The sequence below is a fragment of the Dryobates pubescens genome, chromosome 19 (assembly GCF_014839835.1).
Source record: "Dryobates pubescens isolate bDryPub1 chromosome 19, bDryPub1.pri, whole genome shotgun sequence".
Classification (NCBI taxonomy): domain Eukaryota; kingdom Metazoa; phylum Chordata; class Aves; order Piciformes; family Picidae; genus Dryobates; species Dryobates pubescens.
In genome coordinates this window covers 876325-901428 of record NC_071630.1, presented here as the reverse complement: position 1 = coordinate 901428, position 25104 = coordinate 876325, and the positions used below count along the sequence as shown (strand labels likewise).

At 52.2% G+C, this 25104-nt stretch overlaps 1 protein-coding gene across 2 annotated transcripts in view; it reads left to right on the top strand.

Annotated features, from left to right (window-relative positions):
• Positions 1-296: 296 nt before the first annotated feature.
• Positions 297-25104, top strand: part of RANBP10 (RAN binding protein 10) — an 82997-nt gene continuing 58189 nt past the window's right edge. For both annotated transcript variants that reach the window (XM_054169913.1, XM_054169911.1), the window contains exons 1-2: positions 297-500; positions 1378-1489. In XM_054169913.1, coding sequence (XP_054025888.1) covers positions 302-500; positions 1378-1489 — 311 coding nt within the window. In that variant the 5' untranslated portion in view covers positions 297-301. The remainder of the gene's footprint in view (positions 501-1377; positions 1490-25104) is intronic.

Sequence of the window (25104 nt, the reverse complement as noted above, 5' to 3'; positions counted from 1 at the left end):
CCCCTCTGCCGCGGGGCACACTGGGAACGGGAGTCCCACGGGCAGTGTCGCTCTTTGGAACCCAGAGGAGAGGGGACGCGTTTCCCAGTGTGCAGCGCGCCGAGGGGCAGGGTGGGGCTTTGAGCGCGGGGCCTGACGGGAGTCGCAGTCCCTGCGGACTGATAAGGCAGGCAGACCAAGGGAACGTGGACTTCATTTCCCGTCGTGCAGCGCGGCCCCATTGTGGCCACGCTCGCCGCCCATTGGCTGGCGGCAGGAGCCGGGCCTCGCTCCCCGCCCGGTGACACAAAGCCAATCCAAGATGGCGGACGCGGGGTGCCTGCATGGGGGGGATGCGGCGCTGCCGTGCCCGCCCGAGGAGCAGGAGCTGAGCCAGCGCCTCCGCCGCCTCTACCCTGCTGTCAACCAGGATGAGACACCGCTGCCGCGCTCCTGGAGCCCTAAGGACAAGTACAACTATATTGGCCTCTCGCAGGGCAACCTCCGCGTCCACTACAAAGGTGCCGGGGCTAGGGCGGCGGCAGCGGGGTTCGGGTTTGCGTTCGGCGTGGAGCGACGCGGAGCGACCCTCGGGCCCGACCGCTTCGCGCCCTGCCCTGGGGCGGCCATGGATCTGGCAGCCGCAGGGAAGGGAAGAAAGGGTGGTAGGGCCGGGGGGCAGAGCGGGGGCCGCCGAACTCCGGCTGCGGAGCGGGCTATTTGTCGTGGGTCTCGTCGCCGGCCTCCAGTCCCACGCCGGCTTCTTCTGGGTTTGTGAAGCGCAGGTGGTCCGGAGCCGAGGGCTTGTGCCACGGCGGGCTTGTGCTGCCTTATATAATGCTTTGCAGTGGCACCAGCTCTGGCCCCAGCGCTTCTGTATCCCCGTATCGGCTGTTTACTTTGTCGTCCTGCTTAAAACCCGGCCAAGGAGTCGGATGGCATCGACACGCTGCGTAACTGGGCCCTTGGCTCCTTTAGTTTATACAAAATAGATCCTGGAGACTTGTAGGACTTGGGGAATCACTCTGGTGTTTTTTTTGCTCTCTATTGGAGGCTCTTCTCCCTTCCCACCCGGTGGAGAACCCTGCCTGGGTAGTAAACACTGATGTCATTCCCCTCTTGTGTAATCGGTTTTTTGTTTTTGGGTTGTGTATGTTGGTCTTTGGATTCTATGTGTGTGGAGGGGGAGAGGTGGAACTGTGAGAGGTTGTCAGGAACTTGCTGTGAGAACAAAGGAGGGGCTTCAGGGCTTGTTTGTAGAGACAATGCAGGGTTGTGCGTTTCAGTTCTCTGAAAGGTGTGCTTGCAGTGCTTGGATTTCTGTAGAAACAGATCCCCACTGTGTGGAGGTCATAGAGCTCAGGTCCAGCAGGACTCAACGTTTGTGTTCTTTCCTAGGTCATGGTAAGAATCACAAGGATGCTGCTTCAGTCCGGGCCACGCACCCCATCCCTGCCGCCTGCGGCATTTACTACTTTGAGGTGAAGATTGTCAGTAAAGGCAGAGATGGGTAAGTGCCCCTGCAGCTCAGCAGCTGTTGATATGCTCTGATCTCCCTTCCAGAAGGGAGGTTAGAGGTCCCGTGGCTGCTGGGGGCAGGTACATCATGGGGAGGCTGCATTCTCTTGGGTGACAGCTGTGAATGTGGGAGAAAGCCCTGGAAGCAGAGGTGCTTCTACAGCTGCTTTTGGTACCCTTTGATAGGGGCAGCTGGGGAAACTTTGGGTGCAATTTGAATTCAAAGAGGTTTTCCCTTTGCTGGCTGCATCTGGTGACTCAGATTTCTGGAATTATGATACCTCAGAGGTAGAGTGAGAGAGAAGGGAGGAACCTTGAACTTAATTTTGGACTGTAAGAGAGACATTGGCTTGGTGACAAGTGGTCATAGCAGTCCTGGAGACCTGGAAGGAGGACTTTTGAGGCTGTTTTTTAAAAAGCCCATGTATATGATCAAGGAAGAGATGCTCAAGAGGGAGGTAAGAGGATTGTGAATATCATCTGGAATCTGTGGTGCTTCTGTCAGCTCTAGTCTAGGACCTGAATTTGGACCTGAATTTGCACCACAGAGTGGTTTGGGTTGGAAGAGACCTCAAAGAACATCTAGTTCTAACCTCCTTGCCTTGTGTAGGGACACCTCCCACTAGACCAGGTTGCTCAGGGCCTCATCTAACCTGGCCTTGAACACTTCCAGGCTTGGAGCCTCTACAACTGCCCTGTTCCAGTGTCTCACCATCCTCACTGACAAGAATTTCTTCTGCATCTCTGGTCACAATCTGCCCTGTCCCAGCTCAAAGCCATTGTCCCTCATCCTGGCACTCCCAGCCCATGTCAGAAGTCCCTCCCCAGCTCTTCTGGGAGCCCCTTCAGGCTCTAAGGTCTCCCTGGAGCCTTCTGTTCTCCAGGCTGAACAGCCCCAACTCTCCCAGCCTGGCCCCACAAGGGAGGTTCTCCAGCCCCTGGATCATCTTGGTGGCCTCCTCTGGCCCTGCTCCAGCAGGTCCCTGTCTGTGCTGAGGATTCCAGAGCTGCCCCAGCACTGCAGGGGGGGGTCTCAGCAGAGCTCAGCAGAGGGGCAGAATCCCCTCCCTGCCCCTGCTGCCCATGCTGCTAGGGAATAGCCCAGGGCACTGCTGGGGCTGTGCTGGCAGCTCTCAGTGCTAGCTTATCTTCAGCTTCTCATCAATATGGGATGAGAATCCTCATCATAACAGGCAACAGCTGTGGAAGCTTGGGAGAGACTGCTGGAACCAGAATGCTTTTCCAGACCCAGTCATGTTTTTAGGGTAATATTTACTGTGGTAGGCTCCTGCTGGGGCTGGGTTTGCCCTGTCACTCTGTTCTGCTTTGGACAGTGGTGAGTGGGAGAAATGAAAGGGCATCAGATCCTGGTGGTTGCATGAGAAGCACCTCAGAGAGCTGGGCTGGCTGTGGGTTCTCAGGGAGCCCTGTGGTCACCATGTTGAGCAGTACTTTGATTCGAGGTGTAACTAACCCAGGCTGTCCTTGAAAGCCATCTTGAGGCTGTTAGGAGGGATGGGCATGCAGGGAAGGGACACTTCTGACAAGCTCTGGGTTTCTGCTGCCCCTCTGGATTTAATCTCTAGTCGTTCTAGAGGTGTCAGCCTGCTCTGGGTGTGTTTGGCCTTTTGCTGAAGAATGAGTGTCACAGGTGTGACTAGACAGAAGGGACAGGCACTCAGGGTATGAGGGGCAGTTACTTAATCCAATCCTTCAGGACTGTCTTTTGTCTCTGGCTGGTTTAGGGATCTTGGGGGAAAGCCACATCAAAGTCCTGACTTCTTACTGCTGAAATGTTTTGCTGTCCTTGCAGAGTTGTGAAGTAGCCTATTTGTAGGGGGACTTGCAGCAGGCTGTTGAATTGGGCTTGAGCTGCTGGAAAGCAGCTACATGGAGAAGGACCTTAGAGTCCTGGTGAACAAGAAGCTCTCCATGGCACAGCAATGTGCCATTGTGGCCAAGAGGACCAATGGTCTTCTGGAGTGCATTAAGAAAGGTGTGGTCAGCAGGTGAAGGAAGGTTCTTTGGCCTCTCTACTCAGATCTGGTGAGACCACAGCTGGAGTACTGTGTCCAGTTCTGAGCTCCTCAGTTCAAGAGAGACAGGGAACTGCTGGGGAGAGTCCAATGGAGGCTAGGAGGATGATGAAGGGACTGGAATATCTGTGTGATGAGGAAGAGCTGAGAGCCCTTGGGCTCTTTAGTCTGGAGAATAGAAGGCTGGGAGGGGAATCTGATCAGTGTTTACAAATATCTCAAGGGTGGGGGGCAAGGGGAAGGGGCCAGGCTCTGTTCCATGGTGTCTTGTGATAGAGCAAGGGGCAATGGGCACAAACTGGAGCCCAAGAGGTTCCATGTGAACATGAAGAAAAATTTCTTTGGTGTGAGGGTGCAGAGCTCTGGAGCAGGCTGCCCAGAGAGGTTGTGGAGTCTTCTTCTCTGGAAACTTTCCAAACCCACCTGGATGTGTTGCTCTAGGTGATGCTGCTTTGGCAGAGGGGTTGGAATTAGTGATCTCCAGAGCTCCCTTCCAACCCCTCTGTGGTTCTGTGATTCTCTGAGTGTGCTGCACTGTCCCTCTTCCCATCTCCATCTTACTGGCAGATAATAGAACTTGTTGCTTGTTTCCCACGCTCTGAGCTTTCTGTCCTGCAGCTGTTGCTTTGGCTGTGTTCTGTCACTGAGGTTCCCCTCCCGGAGTGCTCTCAGAGCTGCAGCTGCAGGTACTGACACTGTGACAGTACCAGCAGGAGATGCTGATAGCTGGGCTCTGGCTCACGGCAGTGCTGGGCATTTGGGAGCTTCTCTGATGTCTCACATTCCTGTGCCTTGTGCTTCTCTTGCTGGGTGAGAGAGCTCCAGTTCTTCTCTTACACACTGTGGGGCTGGGGGTTTGTACTTGTGAATTTTTATTGCAGCTGCTGCCTGTCTCTGTCACTTGAGGAAGTGCTTTTGTGTGCCTCACCTGTGACAGCTTGGAATCTGCCTGTTGGAAGTCCCATATGTTGTAGAAGTGAACTGCAGCAGGGACATCTCCTCTTGGGAAGCTCTCCAGTGTTTATATCACTGTGCTGCCCTCTGTTTAAAGGAGTAAAAGTCCAGGATTCTAAAGCAGGGATTGGAGGGAATGTAAGGAAGGTTTTGAGTGGTCCAAGGGGCAAAGCATGTCCCTTGGAAGTCAGCTGGAAGCCCTTCGGCAAGGGGAGAGAAGTCCTCCTGAGCTTGTTTCCTGAATGGGTGCTTCAGCTGTGAAGTCTCTGCTCTCTAGCTTACCAGAATGGTGAGGGCCATGTGGTGTTACTGTTTTTCTTACTGGAGGTTGTGTCACTGCTGGCCTTCAGGTTTCAACTGTGAATGATTTGGTTTCAAAAGAAGATACTTTGGTGGAAGGAATTTCAGGAAGCATGCTTTGAGGAGTTCTGCTTGATTTTGCTCCAAGCTGGCACCTCTCTGTGCTCAGAATTGTTCACCTGGTGTTCTGCACTCTGCTTAGATGCTGGACAGGAGCTGAGGTGACAATAAGGAATGGGGTAGGCTGTCCTAGTGGCTTCTTCTGGGGAGTGCAAGGAGCCTGAAGCTCACATGATGATTTTTGCCTTCTGTGAAGGGACATGCCTGTCTGTCACACACTGTGGTAAGAGGGGTCGTGAGCTGGCATCAGACAGTGCCAGGACACCACTGTTGTGGTGGAAGCTGAGCTGTAGAAACAACTGAGGTATCAGTGCCAGCTTTTTAACTCCTCTCCTCTACTACTTTGATGGGGCTGAGGTGATTTAAGCCCTGTCCTGGCACTCAGAGCACACCCCCTCAGCTCCCCCTGTTCTAAGGCAGATGGATTCTCTGCTCCCTTTTGCAGAGCCCGCAAGGAGGGAATGCAGCAGCACAGACACATGGTGCCTTAGGCTGCCATGGCCTTGCACCCAGAGCTGGCAGGAAAGCTTCCTCTTCTGCACTGCTTTCTTCCCTGCCCTTTAGTGCACCTCCTCCCTAAAGGTCCCGTTGTTAAAGAGGGAAATTAAATGATTTATGGAAACCTCCCTAGACTTTTCTGCCTCAGCACTGGTAAAATCTAGCCTGGTTTACTGAGGACTGTTTTGAAGTGAGCAGAGCATGCAAAATGTCCATTTTGTGCACTTAGCCTTTGAGAATTTACAGCCTCCCTTGGCTTTGGACCTTCCACTGCTCCTGTGCTGAGGTACAACTGCAGTACTTTGGGCTCAAGAGGGGCGAGCTCCAGATGAATGGTGGTCACCTCTCATCCTGGTAGCTTTAGTCTTTACTGATCAAAGATCATGTGTATGGACTGGCTTTGGGTTTTGTAGGGGGCTTGCTTTGTTATCTCATTTTTTTCCTGGGGTAGGGGAGTCTGCCAGGCTACCACAGAAAAACTCTCTTGCCAAGGAGGCAGGGTAAGGCATCAAATCAGATCTGCTGTTTGTGCCACCCTTTGTTTGGGGAGGTGGTTCTTATCCTCAGAGAGCAGAGGGGAGTTTAGTTGCCTGGGTCTCCTCTTCCCCACTTAACACACAGAAAAGAGCTGGGCAAAAGAAAGACTTTTCCTTGTGACAGTGGCTAAGCACCAGAGCAGGATGCCCAGAGCCTGGGACATCTCCATCTTCAGATCTGCTTGGGCTGGGCCCTGGATTTCCTGACAACTTTCAGAGTTACTTTTGCTTTGGGCAGGAGGATGAAGAAGGAAGGTCCCAAGGTCCCTGCTGGTGCAAACCTCTCTGTGGTTCTGTGGCTGGCTTGCTTCCAGCATTCCTCAGCTGAGCAGGCTGGCAGAGGTGGCTGTGACTCTTCTGTTCCTGGGTTGCCACAAATAGCTGCTGCCTGGAGCAGGGTGGTGTTTACACTAGCACAGGCCTAACTCCCTGTGAGGCACCTTGCCCTCTCTTCCTCAAATACCTCTTTGTGTGCTGTCCATTTCGCAGCATGTCTCAGCTTCTGTTTCCCCATGAGATGCTCTGGTTGGTAAGAAGTAGTGGATCAGGGTAGGGCAGGCTGCTGTGACTCAGGATGGGTCACCTCTGTCACAGGGTGAGGTAGGTGGTGTCATGCTGGCAACGCTTCCTTCACCTGTGCCACTCACTGGCTTCTGGTAGGGTGTGACTGGGGAGGACATTCTGGAGGCTGACTCTGGCTGTGCAGACTCCTTACTGTAGCAGAAGTCTGCTGTGCTGCAGCCTCTCCTCCATTCCTGAGCTGCTGCAGGAGAAGCTGGTCCAGCAGCCTGTGGATTATGTTGCAGTGGTGGTTTGGTGCTGCTGGCTCTTCCCTAGGGCTGGTTTGGGTCTGGGCAGCTGCTGGGCTTGGCATTCTGCAGCCAGCCTGACCTCTCTGGCAGTGACAGACCCTGCTGCTGCCTGCCCAGGGTGGCTCTATATGCTCTGCAGGCAGAGGAGGTGCCAAGTGGCACAGCCTTCTGTGCCAGGGGAGGAGGGCACTTTCAGGAGGACTTTGAGCTGCCCAAGGAAGGCTGCTGAAGGCCAGCCTGGCTTTTCTGCCTGCCAGCATTTAGTTCTTTCTTAAACCTTTCCTCTGTGCCGGCACTAGTGACGGCTTAATGAGCTGGGTCATTAGCTGTCCTTTTGCTGGATCACTCTTTGGCAAGATGTTTGCACCGGCAGGGACCTTGGGACCTTCCCTCTTCATCCTCCTGCCCAAAGCAAAAGTAACTCTGAAAGTTGTCAGGAAATCCAGGGCCTTGCCCAGGCAGATCTGGAGACGAAGATGTCCCAGGCTCTGGGCATCCTGCTCTGGTGCTTAGCCACTCTTATGAGGAAAAGTCTGTCTTCTGCCCAGCTCTTTTCTGTGTGTTAAGTGGGGAAGAGGAGACCCAGAAGGGCAGAAGGTGGAGGGTGGAAGGACATGGACACCAGGATGTGTTGGTATCCTTCCAGCACTTTCTTGTTTCAAGATTTGCAGCCTGTTGTCCAGGGCTGCTGGGTAGCACTGGCTTAGGCCAGGGGTGTTTTTCTGAGAGAGTACTCTGAGGAGAGCAGCCAGAGGGTCCATCTAGCTTGGTCCATAGCGTAGTTTGTTTGTTATTCCTGTAACTTTCATCCCATATCCCAGATTTAAAACCATCTTAGCTTCTCTGGCTGGACAAGAAAAGCAAAGGTCAACAGCTTTTCCATCAGTAACAAGTGCTCTGCCCCCCTCTTGCTCCCCTGCCAACTTTCCATGTCCCCCAGCGCATGGGGAGTGTGATTGCTCTCTGCAAAGCCTTTCACTCCTGTGCTCTCATGGCTTCCAGATGCTGATAGGCAGCCTGAGGTCGGTGGCTGTCAGGCATGGCTCTGTGTGTGCCTCCAGCAGCTGCTGCTGATACCTTGCGTCATATATGGCTGGATGTGGGTGGGGGAAGGCTAAGGGACATTCTAGCACAGCTGAGGATCTCTAGTGGCTGCACATGCTGTGTCATCCCTTATTTATATCTGATAAGCCTGTAAATAATTGATTTCCCTTTTAAAATTTTCCCCCCATCCTGGTTTCCAAGAATCCCAAACCCAGCACAAGGCAGAGCTTGTTCTCTTTGCAGCTCTGTCTGCTTGAATTTGTGCTGTCCCGCAGACCTTCACTAACACAAATACCCTCCCAGACTGGTGCAGTAAACCCTTCTGGCCTTGTTCTCACTTGAAAACAGTCTTGCCACTGGTTGAGCTTTGCTGCTCTGGAGTATGGAGACCCTGATTTGCTGAGGAGGCTTCAGTCAGCTGGTGACACCTCACACAAGCTGCTCTTCTGTGTTGTCATTCTGCTGAAAGGGAGCAATATGGGAGCAGCTTTTTCAGAGTCAGGTTGGCATTTCTGATCCGCGGTCGGTAGCTGGGGCTCTGGTGGCTTTGGTTTCACACGGGGAAGTGAAGCTTACAGCAGTGTCCTGAGCACAGTGCTGGGTGGAAGAACAGCAGTTTCTGATTGACATCATTGTGAAATTAGCAAACAAATGGGAGGAGATGGTGCTGTGCAGCCTCTTCCCTTTGTGGTGCTGTGCTTGGGGGCCTTTCTGTGTCTGTAATTTGAGCTCTCCTAGATTCCAGGCTCTGATAACTTCTTTGTTTCTCTGTTAGCTTTTCTTTTTTCTTTCTTTGTCCAGTTAGAGTTATGAGATTGTGTGTAGTTAAGAAGAACACCAGGGTTGGGTGGTTGGTTGGTTTGTTTTCTCTCTTTTCTCCCTTCTTTTACTGTTTCTCACTGTATGTTACAGAAAAGGTAGAAACATGGCAAAAGAAAAGTAGCCAAAGGACTGGCAGTGTTTAGAAGATGTGTGCCAGATGGGTCTGGGTTGGTCCTGCAGAATATGTTTGCAGTTAATAGATCAAATCATGGAATAATGAGAATGAGTTCAGGTGTTCTGGGCTTGGAGAGTGTTCTCTGCTGGGTGATTCAGTTGCAGAGGCTGCAGAGCTCTGATGGAGGGGAAGCTTTTTTTCCTTCACTGAGATAATAAACTGCTAAAGAGTTTGTCATCCAGTGTGAAGCCTGACTCCTGCTGTGCTCTGCTCAGACCCCACCTGCAGCACTGCCTCCAGTTCTGGGGCCCCCAGCACAAGAAGGACCTGGAGCTGCTGGAGAGGGTCCAGAGGAGGCCATAAGGATGCTCATAGGGCTGGTGAACCTTCCCTGTGGGGACAGGCTGGGAGAGTTGGGGCTGTTGAGCCTGGAGAAGAGAAGGCTTCAGGGAGACCTTAGAGCAGCCTTCAAGTACCTGAAGGGCTCCAGGAGAGGTGGGGAGGGACCTTTGACAAGGGCTGAGAGTGCCAGGATGAGGGACAATGGCTTTGAGCTGGGAGAGGGGAGATTGAGACTGGACATGAGGAAAAAATTGTTGGCAGTGAGGCGGGGAGAGACTGGCACAGACTGCCCAGGGAGGCTGTGGCTATCCCCTCCCTGGAGGTGTTCAAGGCCAGGCTGGATGAGCAACCTGGTGGGACACCTTAACTTCTGATACAGGTGGCTCTGGCCACAGTGTACTGCAGGGTTCATGATCCTCTTGGATGTGATGGTTCTAGCAGATGGAGAAGCTGGTTATTCTGCTCAGATCGCAGCAGTGATTTTGGCCTGGTGAGTTGGTTTTTTTTTCCCCATGGTGCTCACACCAGCTGTTAACTGCTCTGTGTTCTCTGCCTTTCAGTGTCTTCACACACATTGCTAACCACATCATCAGTCTTTTCCCTTCCTGAAGGTAACACAGAAAAAGGACAGGTACGACCCTTCCCACAGCTGACAGATAACAGTTGAATGTGATTCTGAAATTGGAAGGGAGCTGGAGACATTCAAGGCCAGGCTGGAGGTGTCCCTGGCTGGCCTGCTCTAGCTGGAGGTGTCCCTGGCTGCCTGCAGCAGGTCTGGGCAAGATGCCCTCTTGAAGGGCCCTTCCAGCCTGATGCTCTCTGTGAAGCTGGGGATCCAGTGAGACCAGATGTGATTTTCTGTCAGTGTTTGCTGATCACCAGCCCAAGCACATGTGTCGGTTACCAGCTGGCAGCCCCCTCCTCTCCTTCTGCTCACTCAGCTCTTCCATGCTCTTGGACTGTGAGAGCATCTCTGCTGTCTGCAGGGGCAATATGCAGTGGCACTGCTGGGTGTCCTCACACTTGTGGTTGTTCTTGGTGAGCTCTTCAGAACTTCACTTCTTGCCTTTATCTTCTTCTTTTCAGCCTTGCATTATTTGTCTGTCCTGACCTCTGCATTGGGAATGGGCACTCCTGCTGGAGCCTGGCAGTGCCGTTTCTGAAGCACAATATCCATGAATCAAACCAGAGTCTGTTCCTCTCCAGAGGTTCATTAAACTTCATTAGCAAGTGGTTCCAAAATGTCAATGCTTTGGCTGAGGGGTGGGACACACTGCATCTTTCTGTGCCCCAGGGAATTTCCTGTCACAGAACTTTCTCACTGCCTTACAAAGCCCCCACCCCCTCTGCAGTGAAGCAGGGATGGTGTGGCTCCAGGTGGTGAACTGATAGGGGTTATCATTCCTCACCACCCTCTGAACCTGGCATCAAGTCAGGGCCCACCTCAGACAATGAGAAAAACAAGTCAGAGCTTTGCATGAGAGACTGAAAGCTCTGAAGTGCCACCAGTGTGCTGGGTGTGTTAGAATCAGAGAGCCATGGAACTGCTGAGGTTGGAAGAGGCCTTTGAGATCACCAGCTCCAACCACCACTCTCAATCTCCCTTGTTCAGTTCAAACCATCCCCCCTTGGCCTGGCACAACAGGCCCTGCTCCAAACTCTGTCCCAGCTTTCTTAGCATCCCTTTCAGCACTGCCACCAGAAGGTCTCCCTGGAGCCTTCTCCTTTCCAGGCTCACCAAGCCCAACTCTCACAGCCTGGCCTCACAGCAGAGCCCTTCCAGCCCTCCCAGTATTGCTATGGCCTCCTCTGGCCCTGCTCCACCAGGTCCATGTCTCTGCTGTGGACTCCAGAGCTGCCCCAGCACTGCAGGGGGGATCTCAGCAGAGTACAGCAGAGGGGCAGAATTCCCTCCCTGCCCCTGCTGCCCACACTGCTGGGGATCAGCCCAGGACAGGCTGGGGCTGGGCTGGCAGTGCTCAGTGCCAGCTCATCTCCAGCTTTGCACTCCCAGCAGCCCCAAGTCCTTCTCCTCAGAGCTGCTCTCCAGCCCCAGCCTGGGTTTATACTGGAGGTTGTCCTGACACAGGGACAGGAGCTTGCCCTTGGCCTCGTTGAACCTCATGTTGTTCACAGCTGGTGATTTTCACTGGTGAAGGTCCCAGCATGGTGGGAGAGTCTTCTTTATCATAGGCCTGCAGATCTGTGGAGATTTATTTTAGGCTGTCTTCAAATTCTCTGCACAGTTCTGCAGTCATTATGGTCTTGTTCTAAAGTTTGTCTTACACTTTAGAGGTGAAGAGAAGTTGAAGAGTAAAATGTTGGGAACCAGGAAGGCTTGTGGTCATGTTCTTGCTCTTTCTGAATCCTGGGGTCAGTTCTGGGCCCCTCACTCCAAGAAGGACACTGAAGGGCTGGAGCAGGTCAAGAGAAGGGCAACAAAGCTGGAGAAGGGTCTGGAGAGCAGGGCTGGGGAAGAGCAGCTGAAGGAGCTGGGGGTGTTTATAGTGTGGAGAAGAGGTGACTGACGGGAGACCTCATTGTTCTTTACAGCTCCCTGAGAGGATGCTGGAGCCAGGTGGGGTTGGGCTCTTCTCTCATGCAGAAAGAGAGGAAATGGCCTCAGACTGTATCACAGTATCACCAAGGTTGGAAGAGACCTCAAAGATCATCGAGTCCAGCCTGTCTCCACAGACCTCATGACTAGACCATGGCACCAAGTGCCACATTCAATCCCCTCTTGAGCACCTCCAGGGACGGTGACTCCACCACCTCCCTGGGCAGCACATCCCAATGACAAATGACTCTCAGTGAAGAACTTTCTCCTCACCTTGAGCCTAAACTTCCCCTGGCACAGCTTGAGACTGTGTCCTCTTGTTCTGGTGCTGGTTGCCTGGGAGAAGAGACCAACCCCTTCCTGCCTACAACTACCTTTCAGGTAGTTGTAGAGAGCAATGAGGTCACCCCTGAGCCTCCTCTTCTCCAGGCTAAGCAACCCCAGCTCCCTCAGCCTCTCCTCACAGGGCTGTGCTTGAGGCCTCTCCCCAGCCTTGTTGCCCTTCTCTGGACACCTTCAAGTGTCTCGATGTCCTTCCTAAACTGAGGGGCCCAGAACTGGACTGCGCCAGAAGAGGTTCAGTTTGGACATGAGCAAGGGTTGTCAGGCACTGTCCCAGGCTGCCCAGGGAGGTAGTGCAGTCCCCATGCCTGGAGGGGTTTAAAAGCTGTCTGGATGTGGTGCTGAGGGATGAGGCACAGTGGCTCAGCAGCTGAGGTGGGACTGTGAGCTCTGGGTGAGTGGCTGCATGTGGTGATCTCCAAGCTCTCTTCCAACATCACCAGTTGTGTGGTTCTTTGATTATCAGTCTTTTCCATCCTGAAGGATTTGATGACTAGTTAAGGAGATGTCTTACTGGAGAATCACAATACAAGTGTGTGAGCTGGTGGAGAGATTCAAAGTGACCTGAAAGTCGACAGAATCAGGCACAAGTGTTGGAGAGGGCAGGAATACAGCCTCCAAAAGCTGAAATTTTATTGGATGAGAAAAATGGAAAGGTCACACCTTTAAGTTTAGAAAACCAAGAGGGGTGACTGAAATGACTTGAAGGACCTATGGCTCAAGGTCTGAAATGTTAAAGGAGTCTCTTTCTCTCTCAAAACATCCAGAAAGGAAAGCAAGCTGGAGAGTCTTTAAAAAAGGAGAGGTGATTGAGGAGAGCTTCTTATGAAGGCTTGGAAAAGCCAGGAGCTTCCCAGATGCCCATCTTTGCTTCTAGAACGTTACCTGGCTGAAGCTGTCCTGGCATGATTTGGTTGTGAGCTCAGGTTTGTTCTGTGGGGCAGGAACCAGTCTGTCCTGGATGATCTGCTCTTGATGACTGGAAGAAAGCTGGATTCAGCTGGTGTGATCATATCAGAACTCGGTGTGTGGTCCATGTCTGTGCCTCAGGAAGTTCTGTCTTTGCTGGGTTCTGTCCCTACCCTGCACATCTAACCAAGAGTTTGCTGCTTGTTAGCAAAGCTGTCCTGAAGCTAAGTTATCAGTGATCTCCTGGTAAAGGCAAACTGAGGCCTGCATTCCTCTGCTATGGGAATAGAGAAGAATGCATTAGCAATGTCTATGGTAGCATAACCATTTGGCCTCCTTGGATTCCAGCTCATACTGGAGTTCCATCATGTCTGGTACTGCTGCACTCATAGGCATGGAAGTCAACTGTCAGATGCCAGTCTCCACTTGGCTTTTGCTCAGGCTAAAATGCACTGTTGAAAGGGGAATGAGTTTTGCTGATGACCTTCTGACCTTCCAATTGATGAATCAAGTTATGAATGGACACCGAAGAGTCATGGTTGGTTCTGTATTGCATATGATGCACAGTTTGAGCAGCAACCAGCAGTTTCACATTGTTGTGGTTTGGGAGACCAATTCTCCCACCACGGGCAAAAATAACGACTCAGACCAACGGCTTGCAAAAAAGGTGGAAAGTGTAAATGGGAAAACAAAAAACAGTGAAAGTTTTACAGAGAACCACAGGCACTGTGACAAGAGAGAGAGAGATCCCAGAACATACCTAAGAACGTCTCATCCCCACCTGGGGATACACCCAACCCCCCCCCCCCCAGCCCAGGGCTCTTTCTCACCCCAACCCAGCCTTGGGCCTGGGCAGGCCCAAGGGAGGCAACTCACGCCATTTTACCTAGGCAGCAGTGGGGGGCAAAAAGAGGAAGTAGGGAGCCCACGTGGATGTTTTATAGAGGAGCAGGGAATTCTGGCTGAAATACCTGGTTTGCTGTGACCACCCAGTGGGCTGGACCCTTTTGGGACCTCCCAGTATGGTCTATGCAGTGGCATCTGGGCCAGCACCCAGCCTAAACCACCACATGCCACCCCTTATTCCATACCATAATCCCTGCACCCAAAACATATCATCAAGTTAGAACTCTTCTGATGACATGTCTAGCAACAGTCCATGTCTTCATCTGGTCGTCCTTCCACACAGTCTCTCATTCAGGCTCAAGTATCAGTCCATTCCAGTTCTTCTTCCTCATATGATGCAACCTCCCAGCAACGCAGTCATTCTTCTGCAGTGTGAATTCTTTGTGGACTCATTGGGACACCCTGGTCACCTGGAAGAACCTCACAACTTCTCAGCCGAGCCCTTATTCACATTTACATTTACTCAGTGGCTTTTTTTTCCACCCCTGGGGCAAACCAGTCAGAGCAATCAGGCTCCATGACCGCTTTTTCCATCCCTCCAGGAAGCTGCAGCCGACCGCTTCCAGCCGCGGTCCGAAGCTACACAAATGCACATCACAGGCACATCGCCCCCCCACGGGGTGTTTGTGTACCGAGGCATCACCGCATCCAGTTCACAGCCCTCCCCTGGAAGAGGGAGTGGCTGCAGCACAGCTCGCTGAGAAGAGGGGAGGCGGAGCCAGGTGCTAGGTGCCCTTTTTGGAATATGTCTGAAAGACCAGGGGAAGATTTACAGCTGCCGCCGCCGCCTGAACGCAGCCCGGCTCGGGCGGTGCCGCCGCTGCTTGAACGCTGCCTGGCCCGGCCCCTGCCATCTCTGTCGCTGCGATGCAGAATCAAAGTCACCTCCACCCCTTTGGGCATCCAAATGGTTATTTCAGCCAAAGCCACGAGCGCATTCTCAGCTTTTGAGAACGGCTTTCCAGCTGAAGTCCCTGCTAGCCTTTTCGGGTTTCAGGAGCCATTGCTTGTCCGCTCACTGCGGGTGGTCCTCCCCCACAGCGGCAGCGGGCCGACCTCGCTCTGCTTGCCGCTGCCCCTCCTCCACTTTGCTCCCTGCCTGTGGTGGTTTGAAAGGAAAGGCTCTGCTTTCCCTCCCCCACTGAGAAAGAGACCACGGCTAAACCCAGTCGGAGAAATGAGATTATATTTTACAAGGAAACAGATTCTATGTAACACAACAAATACAGGTATTTTACAATATATACAGGGATATACAGCAAATAAACTCAACCAGAAACCAGACCCCCCACAGAGGGGGCTTCCCCCTGTGCCCCCTTCACCCCCCTACCTCCCTTCTCCCCCAAAAGAGGTAGAAAAGAGATGTGGACGGTTAACAGGGCAGGAAAGGAAGAAAGGCCTGGCACAGGGAGTTAGTATCTTATCTTAGTTGGCCAGAATCCCAGAATCAGATCCAGCCGAGAGGGACAGTGAAGGAAGGAAGACTGAGAGAAAGTCCCAGCTACCCTGGGTCTAACAATCTCACCTCCCACAATTCTACCAATTAAATTCGTTTAGACTACCAAAATATTTTACAAACATTTAGCCAGTGTGCCCCTTCCTTAAAGGCACAGCGTCAAACGGCCACACTGCCGCTCCACAGAGAACAAGGATGAAAAGGCAAGTCTCGCCTTCTTAGGGTACCCTGAGCATTCTTAAGCTATCTTGAGCAGAAAGTCACAGAAAGAGCCACCCCTCGCTGTTCCCAAGCAACAGGAGGGACTTCCATGCCATCAGCCACGCACCAGGTGTCCTTCTGGAGTCCACAGGAGTTCACACAGTCGCCCCGACAAGAAAGCTTGAGCCCCAACTTCCAAATCAGCAATGCCCCACATCTGACTTTAAACTCTCCCTCTTTTGCAATCCAATCTGCAGTTTGCCACAGCAACCAACTCCTGGCCTGGCTACACCATGATTGTCGTGGTTTGGGAGACCAATTCTCCCACCACAGGCAAAAATAACAACTCAGACAAATGGATTGCAAAAATGGTGGAAAGATTAAATGGAAAAACAAAAAAAACAACAATGAAAGTTCTACAGAGAACCACAAGCACTGTGACAAGAGAGAGATATCCCAGAACATACCCAAGAATGTCCCATCCCCACCTGGGGACACACCCAAACCCCACCCCAAACTTGCCTTGGGCCTGGGCAGGCCCAAGGGAGGCAACTCATGCCATTTTACTTAGGCAGCAGCAGGGGGCAAAAGGAGGAAGTAGGGAGCCTGTGTGGATGTTTTATAGAGGAGCAGAGAATTCTGGCTGAAATACCTGGTTTGCTGTGACCACCCAGTGGGCTGGACCCTTTTGGGACCTCCCAGGTGTGGTCTGTGCAGTGGCATCTGGGCCAGCACCCAGCCTGAACCACCACACACATCCTCTATCTCATGTTGTTGCACAACTGCAGATTCATCAAAAAGGTCAGGTCTAATGGACAACTTCAATTTTCCTCCATCAATTTCTACAGAAGCTACTCCAAAAGCCCATTTGTAACCTTTAGGGTCTTTGAAACGCCCTTCTCTCAGAAAATCAATTCCCAAAATACAAGGTGCGTCAGGTCCTGTCACAACAGGATGCTTCTTCCACTGTTGACCAGTTAAATTAATGTCACCTTCTAGTGTCAGAGTTGGAATCACTGTTGGAGCTATGAGAGTTGTCCTGGGAAACTGTGGAAGAAACAGCCATCCTTCTGGTATTGCTCTGCCACTCAGCGGTTCCCTTAATCTCCTGAGAAGATCAGAAGTTGGTTGACCGTCCCATCTGTTCATGTTCTCACCAAACTGATCACGCAGAGTTATCCAAATAACTCCCACGTGATTGCCTCTGTTGTCTGTTTTGGTTTGACCTGTTTTGGAATGGCCTCCTTAGAGGACGTCCGTTTCTAACAGATGAAAATTGTATCTCACATTGGGTGCCAGTTATTTTTTTGTAATGTGGTGGGTTGAAATTTCCCCCTCAACATTAACTTTGCCAGACTAACTCAGCTGGAAGCAAATGAAGCTGTATTTACAGGCAAAACGACAATCTACAATGGAATGCAATGAATATGTACAAAATATACAGGATTGACAATATGTAAATAGCACCAAATTTCTTTTTCCATTTGATCACCCTTCTGGTGGGAGTCAAAATGAGCATTTGAATTCTGGCCTACCTGTTTCCTATGTAAACAACACAAAACTCCCCCTGGTCAAAGACCAGGAGAGCTGTCTCTCTGCCCCCCACCCCCTGTCCAAAATGGAGAAAGGAGCAGAGAGCTGTTTTGGTACAGCCAGTCTTATAGCAGATAGTTCTCCAATGAAATTGTTTAGAATTATCTTTAGTTTTCTGTTTTATACCCAATAGTGATTTATTTATATGTTTCTACTTTTCTGCTTAAAATCTATAATGAAATTTTAAAGGCATAGCCTAAAACCACCACAAGTGAGTAGTTCAGGTTGGAAGGGGTCTCTGTAGATCATGCAGTTCGGCCCCCCACTTGTAGCAGGGCCAGACTGGGCGCAGTGTCAAAACCTCTCTGCATTCCAGCAGTGCCCATTTGCTCATAGTGCTCCAAAGTTTGCTTTTGTCCTTCTCATGGCAGTCATCAGTACTGGAAGGTCCTGGGGCAGGGGTGTTTTGCAGCTATATTTTCTAACCTAATTGGGAAGTGGAGCCCAGAAATTGATCCTTCTTCCTAAAAAGCTGAACCCTTTCACTGATACATGAGATCAGAGCAGTGCCCTGTGTGATAGTGATTGGTCACTGCCACGGTGCCATCTGTCACATCTACACCTGGGTGCATTTCAAAGAGCTCCTAGGCCAAAGACACCCCACAGTCTTCCCCTCTGGCCTCTGTTTGACAAAGGTCCCAGCAGTTATGGTACCCTCCTCAGTATAAATAGAGACAGACCCTGTTTCATAGGATAGAACCATGGAACTGGGGAAGTTGTAAGATACAACCAACAGAACCTTCACCTTGGACTGCAGGAGGGCAAACTTCAGCTTCTTTAAGAAACTTATTTGTAAAGTTCCCTGGGTACCAACCCTCATGAACCGAGGGGTCCAGGAGGGTTGGACCTACTTCAAACAGGAGCTCTTGAAGGCACAGGAACTGGCGGTCCCCATGTGCCGAAAGATGAGCCGGCAGGGAAGGCGACCGGCCTGGATGAGCAAGCAGCTCCTGGAGGAATTAAGGGAAAAAAAGAGGCTGTATCACCTTTGGAAGGAGGGGAAGGCTTCTTGAGGTATGGTTAAGGAAGTGGAATGTAGGAATTATGTAGGAATAAAATTAGAGAGGCAAAGGCCCAGTTGGAACTGAAGCTGGCCACCTCTGTGAAAGATAATAAAAAGCAATTTTACAAATATATCAATGCTAAAAAGAAGGGCAAGAAGAACCTCCACTCCTTACTGGACCTGGAGGGGAACACGGTGACTGAAGATGAGGAAAAGGCTGAGGTCCTGAACGCCTTCTTTGCCTCGATGTTTAACAGCAAGGTAGGAGTTCAGGACAAGTGGCCTCCTGAGCTGGGTAATAGGGTCGGGGAGCAGTGTAATGCCCCAGAAATCCATGAGGAATTAGTTTGGGATCTGCTGAGCCACTTGGACACCCACAAGTCCATGGGACCGGATGGGATCCATCCTAGGGTGCTGAGAGAGCTGGCAGATAGAATACATAGAATAAACCTGGTTGGAAGAGACCTTCAAGATCATCGCGTCCAACCCATCAACCAATCCAACACCGCCCAAACAACTAACCCACGGCACCAAGCACCCTGTCAAGTCTTCTCCTAAAAACCTCCAGTGATGGCGACTCCACCACCTCCCCAGGCAGCCCATTCCAATGTGCAATCACTCTTTCTGTATAGAACTTTTTTCTAACATCCAGCCTGAACCTCCCCTGGCGCAGCCTGAGACTGTGTCCTCTTGTTCTGGTACTGCTTGCCTGGGAGAAGAGACCAACATCCGTCTGTCTACAACCTCCCTTCAGGTAGTTGTAGAGAGTAATAAGGTCACCCCTCAGTCTCCTCTTCTCCAGGCTAAGCAACCCCAGCTCCCTCAGCCTCTCCTCGTAGGGCTTATGTTCCAAACCCCTCACCAACTTTGTTGCTCTTCTCTGGACTCGTCCCAGCAAGTCAACCTCCTTCCTAAACTGAGGGGCCCAGAACTGGACACAGTACTCGAGGTGCGGCCTAACCAGTGCAGTGTACAGGGGCAGAATGACCTCCCTGCTCCTGCTGGCCACACTGTTCCTGATGCAGGCCAGGATGCCATTGGCCCTCTTAGCTGCCTGGGCACACTGCAGGCTCATGTTCAGTCTACCGTCGACCAGCACCCCCAGGTCCCTCTCAGCCTGACTGCTCTCTAGCCACTCTGACCCCAGCCTGTAGCTCTGCATGGGGTTGCTGTGGCCAATGTGCAGAACCCGGCACTTGGATGTGTTCAATCTCCTGCCCTTGGCCTCTGCCCCTCTGCCCAGCCTGTCGAGGTCCCTCTGCAGAGCCTCTCTACCCTCCAGCAGCTCAACTCCTGCCCCCAGCTTGGTGTCGTCAGCAAATTTACTGATGATGGACTCGATGCCCTCATCCAGATCATCAATAAAGATGTTAAAGAGCATGGGGCCCAGCACTGATCCCTGGGGCACACCACTAGTGCCTGGCTGCCAGCTGGATGTGGCACCATTCACCACCACTCTCTGGGCTCGGCCCTCCAGCCAGTTCCTAACCCATCGCAGTGTGCTCCCATCCAAGCCATGGGCTGACAGCTTGGCCAGGAGTTTGCTGTGGGGAACGGTGTCAAAGGCCTTGCTGAGGTCCAGGTAGACTACATCCACAGGCCTCCCCACATCCACCAGGCGGGTCACCTGATCATAGAAGGAGATCAGGTTGGTCAGGCAGGACCTGCCCTTCCTAAACCCATGCTGGCTGGGCCTGATCCCTTGGCCATCCTCTAAGTGTTGTGTGATTGCACTCAGGATGACCTGTTCCATAATCTTTCCTGGCACTGAGGTCAGGCTGACAGGCCTGTAATTCCCTGGCTCATCCAACCGGCCCTTCTTGTGGATGGGTACCACGTTGGCCAGCTTCCAGTCATCTGGGACCTCTCCAGTGAGCCAGGACTGGAGGAAAATGATGGAGAGCGGCTTGGCCAGCTCATCTGCCAGCTCTCTCAGCACCCTAGGATGGATTCCATCTGGTCCCATGGACTTGTGGGGGTCTAAGCTGCTGAGGAGAGCTCCGATCACTTGCTTATGGAACACAGGGAAACTATGGTGCTCCCTGGCTCCTTCTGCCAGCTCTGCAGGCCAGCTGTCTGGTAGACGTTCTTTCCTGCTAGTAAAAATTGAGGTTAAGAAGGTGAGCTGGCCGTGCCACTCTCCATCATTTTCCTCCAGTCCTGGCTCACTGGAGAGGTCCCAGATGACTGAAACTGGCCACTGTGGTCCCCATCCACAAGAAGGGTCGGATGGAGGAACCTGGAAACTCCAGGCCAGTCAGCCTGACCTCAGTGCCAGGGAACGTGATGGAACAGATTATCCTGGCGGCAGTAACTGCGCACCTGAAGGATGGCCAAGGGCTCAGGTCCAGCCAACATGGATTTAGGAAGGGCAGGTCCTGCCTCTCCAACCTGATCTCCTTCTATGATCATGTGACCTGTCTGGTGGACGTGGGGAAGCCTGTGGGTGTAGTCTACCTGGACTTCAGCAAGGCCTTTGACACCGTCCCCCACAGCAGACTGCTGGCTAAGCTGTCAGCTCGTGGCTTGGACAGCAACACTCTGTGCTGGGTTAGGAACTGGCTGGAGGCTGAGCCCAGAGAGTGGTGGTGAATGGTGCCACATCCGGCTGGCAGCCAGGCACCAGTGGCGTCCCCCAGGGATCAGTGCTGGGCCCCATCCTCTTTAACATCTTCATTGATGATATGGATGAGGGGGTTGAGTCAGTCATCAGCAAGTTTGCAGATGACACCAAGCTGGGAGCAGATGTTAGTCAGAGGGTAGAAAGGCTCTGCAGAGGGACCTTGACCGACTGGACAGATGGGCAGAGTCCAATGGGATGGCATTCAACAAGTCCAAGTGCCGGGTGCTGCACTTTGGCCACAGCAACCCCATGCAGAGCTACAGGCTGGGGTCAGGGTGGCTGAGAGCTGCCAAACAGAGAGGGACCTGGGGGTGCTGATTGACAGCCACCTAAACATGAGCCAGCAGTGTGCCCAGGTGGCCAAGAGGGCCAATGGCATCCTGGCCTGTATTAGGAATAGTGTGGCCAGCAGGAGCAGGGAGGTCATTGTGCCCCTGGACTCTGCATTGGTTAGGCCACACCTTGAGTACTGTGTCCAGTTCTGGGCCCCTCAGTTTCAGAAGGACATTGAGAGACTTGAAGGTGTCCAGAGAAGGGCAACGAGGCTGGGGAGAGGCCTCGAGCACAGCCCTATGAGGAGAGGCTGAGGGAGCTGGGATTGTTTAGCCTGGAGAAGAGGAGGCTCAGGGGTGACCTCATTGCTCTCTACAACTACCTGAAAGGTGGTTGTAGCCAGGAAGGGGTTGGTCTCTTCTCCCAGGCAACCAGCACCAGAACAAGGGGACACAGTCTCAAGCTGTGCCAGGGGAGGTTTAGACTCGAAGTGAGGAAAAAGTTCTTCACTGAGCGAGTCATTCGTCATTGGAATGGGCTGCCCAGGGAGGTGGTGGAGTCCTCATCCCTCGAGGTGTTCAAGGGGAGATTGGATGTGGCACTTGATGCCATGGTCTAGTTGTGAGGTCTGGTGGGACAGGTTGGACTTGATGATCCTTGGGGTCTCTTCCAACCTTGGTTATACTGTGATACTGTGATACCTTGGAGATCTTCCAGTCCAGCCACTCAACTGGAGCTCCCAATCCCACCACTGTGAGTTCCTGAGTAGTAGATAGTCTAGAGAATAATTTCTGTCGTGCTTATAGTCCTCTACAGGACAGGTGTAGCTTTTGGGATGGATGCCCAAGGGCCTGGCCTTGTCTCTGCCCAGTTTCTGTGTCTTTAGGAGCAGTGCTGGTTTTCTGCACTGGGCTTGCTCCTTCAGGACTCACTGCAGACCATGCAGGGCTGGTTTTCTAGCAATCCTCCCCATTCCACTCTTCCCTTATGTCTTGCCTGGCTGCTCTGCAGCACATGGCAGCTGAAACCTTTGGGATGTTAGGTTGGCTCTTGGCAGCTTCTAATCCCTCCCTGGAAGGAGCAGGCCAGGCAGATGTGAGCTGACCTTTGGCTGACAACTCGCTGGGCACAGGTGACAGGATCCCTGTTGGTGCTGGAGGAGCTGCTTGCATCATGACCAGGCAGGGTGAGGAGAATTATCTGCAGGGTGGGGCCAGTCAGTCTGAAAGCTTCCAGGCTGCTATCTGCAGGAAGTTTCAGCTGTGCCCTGGGCCTTGGAGCTGTGCAAAAGAAACTCAGGGCATTTGCTTGTGCTGCTGTGTCCAAGCTGTGATGGACTGGAGTCTCCATGGTCCTAGCTCAACAAGCAGAGCACCTTGAGCTCTTCTTTCTGTAGACAGGCTGCAGGCTTTTAGGCCTGCTCCAGAGAATATCAGATTTGCTACATAATAGTGCACATCCTAGGTATTTTGGAAACCCTCACAAATCTGTCTTTATGCTTCTAAATCCAGCCAAATGTTCTGGAATCTGTCCTCAGTGACTCAAGAGTTTCTGAGATAAATTTGTTTTCTCTGAGTGCCAGCAGGAGGTTTAAATCTTCTGCTCCTCAGCTGGCTGCTGTTGGGTATTTTGGTATATTTGGAGCACTGCCTTCCCTTCTAAGAAGGACATGGAGCTGCTGGAGCAGGTCCAGAGGAGGCCATAAAAGGTGATCAGAGGGCTGGAGAACCTCCCCTGTGGGGACAGGCTGAGAGAGTTGGGGCTATTGAGCCTGGGGAAGGGAAGGCTCCAGGGAAACCTTAGAGCAGCCTTCCAGTACCTGAAGGGGCTGCAGGAGAGCTGATAAGGGACTTTTGACAAGGGCTGGGAGTGCCAGGATGAGGGACAATGACTTTGAGCTGGCAGAGGGGAGATTGAGGCTGGAGATGAGGAAGAAATCCTTGGCAGTGAGGGTTGGGAAACACTGGAACAGGCTGCCCAGGGAGGCTGTGGCTGCCCCCTCCCTGGAGGTGTTTAAGGCCAGACCTCCCACCTGGAGTGGTGGGAGGTGCCCGTCTCCATGGCAGGGGGTTGGAGCTGGGTGATCTTTAAGGTCACTTCCAACCCAACCCATTCTACTGTTGTATGAAATTCTGAAACATTTTCAGATGTGCTCTGTGCTGTCTGCAGCAGGTGGAGGAAGCCAAGAGCCCAGCAGTAGCTGTTCAGCTTCCTCATTTTTAGGTTACTGCACTTCAAAATTGTTTAAAGCAAACTGAGCTGTTTTTGTGGTTCCAGAGGCTCTGAGGGGAATTACAGATGGTGCAAGTGGACACTGTGGGCACGTGCATCAGTGCAGCGAGGAGCAAGAGCTCTTGTGCAGCCTGGCCGTGCCTTACAGCCCTGTTGAACGTGTACAGATCAGTCAGCCTGGGTCTGCAAAAGCCATTTGGCATGCTCCAGGCTCAAAAATTCTTGAGGAAGGTGAAGGAAATGTGGCATAAAGTGAAGGAGCTGCTGTGGTTGAAGGATGGCTTAGACAATTAGTAGGTAGGATGGAGGCCAGAGAAATGAGAGTCTTGCTTCCTGCAGCCAGGGGTGCACCAGGGGCTTTCCATGGGGGTATCTGCTACACCTCTGATCTTCACTGCCTTAATGAATGACCTGAAAGTGATATTAATAACAAGATGATATTTTTTTTGCTGATGATGTAGCTAATGAGCTGTTACATCAAGGGTAATTCAAGGTACTGTTCAAGCCAGGTAGATGTGAAACAATTCTCACGGAGCATAACCAACCCAAGCTTGAAATGAAGAATGGTCTCAGAGCTGCCTCCTTCAGCACAAGGATAAGTTCTTTATGTCCTGGTTCCATGGAAAAATCAGATCAGCTCTCATCTGCAGTCAAAAAATAAATGGGATCATAGAGACTAGGAGGGGGAAGAATAGAAAGTGAAGCAGAGAAGCTGGTTAGGCCACTGTCTGTAACAGCTACCATGTGCTGGGGCTGGGATTGCTGCTCCTAGTTCTGCTTCCTCACCCGTGCTCAAAGGAGATAGAGAACTGGGAATGTAGCAAGGGTATGAAGAGGTATAGATGAGCTTCCTTAAGAGGAGCAACTGAGCAGATTGTTGGAGGAGACCACTGGGCAGTGGGGTGTGAATGAGGGCTTGGGAATCCTTAAGAAAGCTCACAGAGAAGTTCTGTTCTGTCTCCTCTGGTTCTAAACGTGCCAGGTGCCAAGCTGGGCTGGCCAGTGCCTGAGTGGTGGAGCTGCAGGGTGTTGCCTTTTCAAAGTGCTTTTGAAGGTTCAGAAAGCAATCAGGATAATGGGGGGGAAAATACAGACAGACAAGCTCCTGCTGAGGGAACTGTGACCCCAGTCTATGGGGCAAAGAAAGGGTCTTCTTGGGAAGTACAAGTCTTTACTCTTGTCCTCTGTGTCCACTCTCAGCAGCTGCTGGAGACGCTACCTTAGGCCAGACACATTTGTTCTGGCACACTGTGGCTGCCCTCAGGTGGCTATTCTCTTGTTAATCACTGTAGAAATAGTGTTTTTTCTAGTGTAGGAAAAAAGCAAAATGCCCAGAACTTTAGTTTCTGATTGTTTTACAGTCACAGAATCCCATCATAGTGGGGTTGGAAGGGATCATCCAGTCCAACCTCCAGCCAGGCACCCACAGCAGCTTGCCCAGGATCACAGTGGCCAGAGGGGCTTGGAAGCTCACCACACAAGGAGACTCCACAACCTCTCTGGGCAGCCTGCTCCAGGCCTTCAGCACTCTCACACCAAACAAGTTTCTCCTCCTGCTCAGGTGGAACCTCCTGGGTTCCAGTTTGTGCCCTCTGCCTATTGTCCTGTCCCTGTGCACCACTGATCAGAGTGTGTCCTCAGCCTCTTGCTCTCCACAGGTCCTTTAGCTCTTGCTGAGCATTGCTCAGCTCCCCTCTGGGGCTGCTCTTCTCCAGGCTCTCAGCCCCAGGGATCTCAGCCTTTGCTCCTCAGCAGCTTTGTAGCCCTCAAGGGACTCTTTCCAGCAGTTTGCTGTCTCTTGTACTGAGTAGCCCAGAGCTGGCTGGAGCTCCAGCTGTGGCCCTTTCCTCCCAATGAAGTGCTCAGGAGTAGTTGTAGCTGTGTCTGGCAGAGTTGGCAGGTACTGAAGTAGCCTGACTTTTTGTCTTGGATT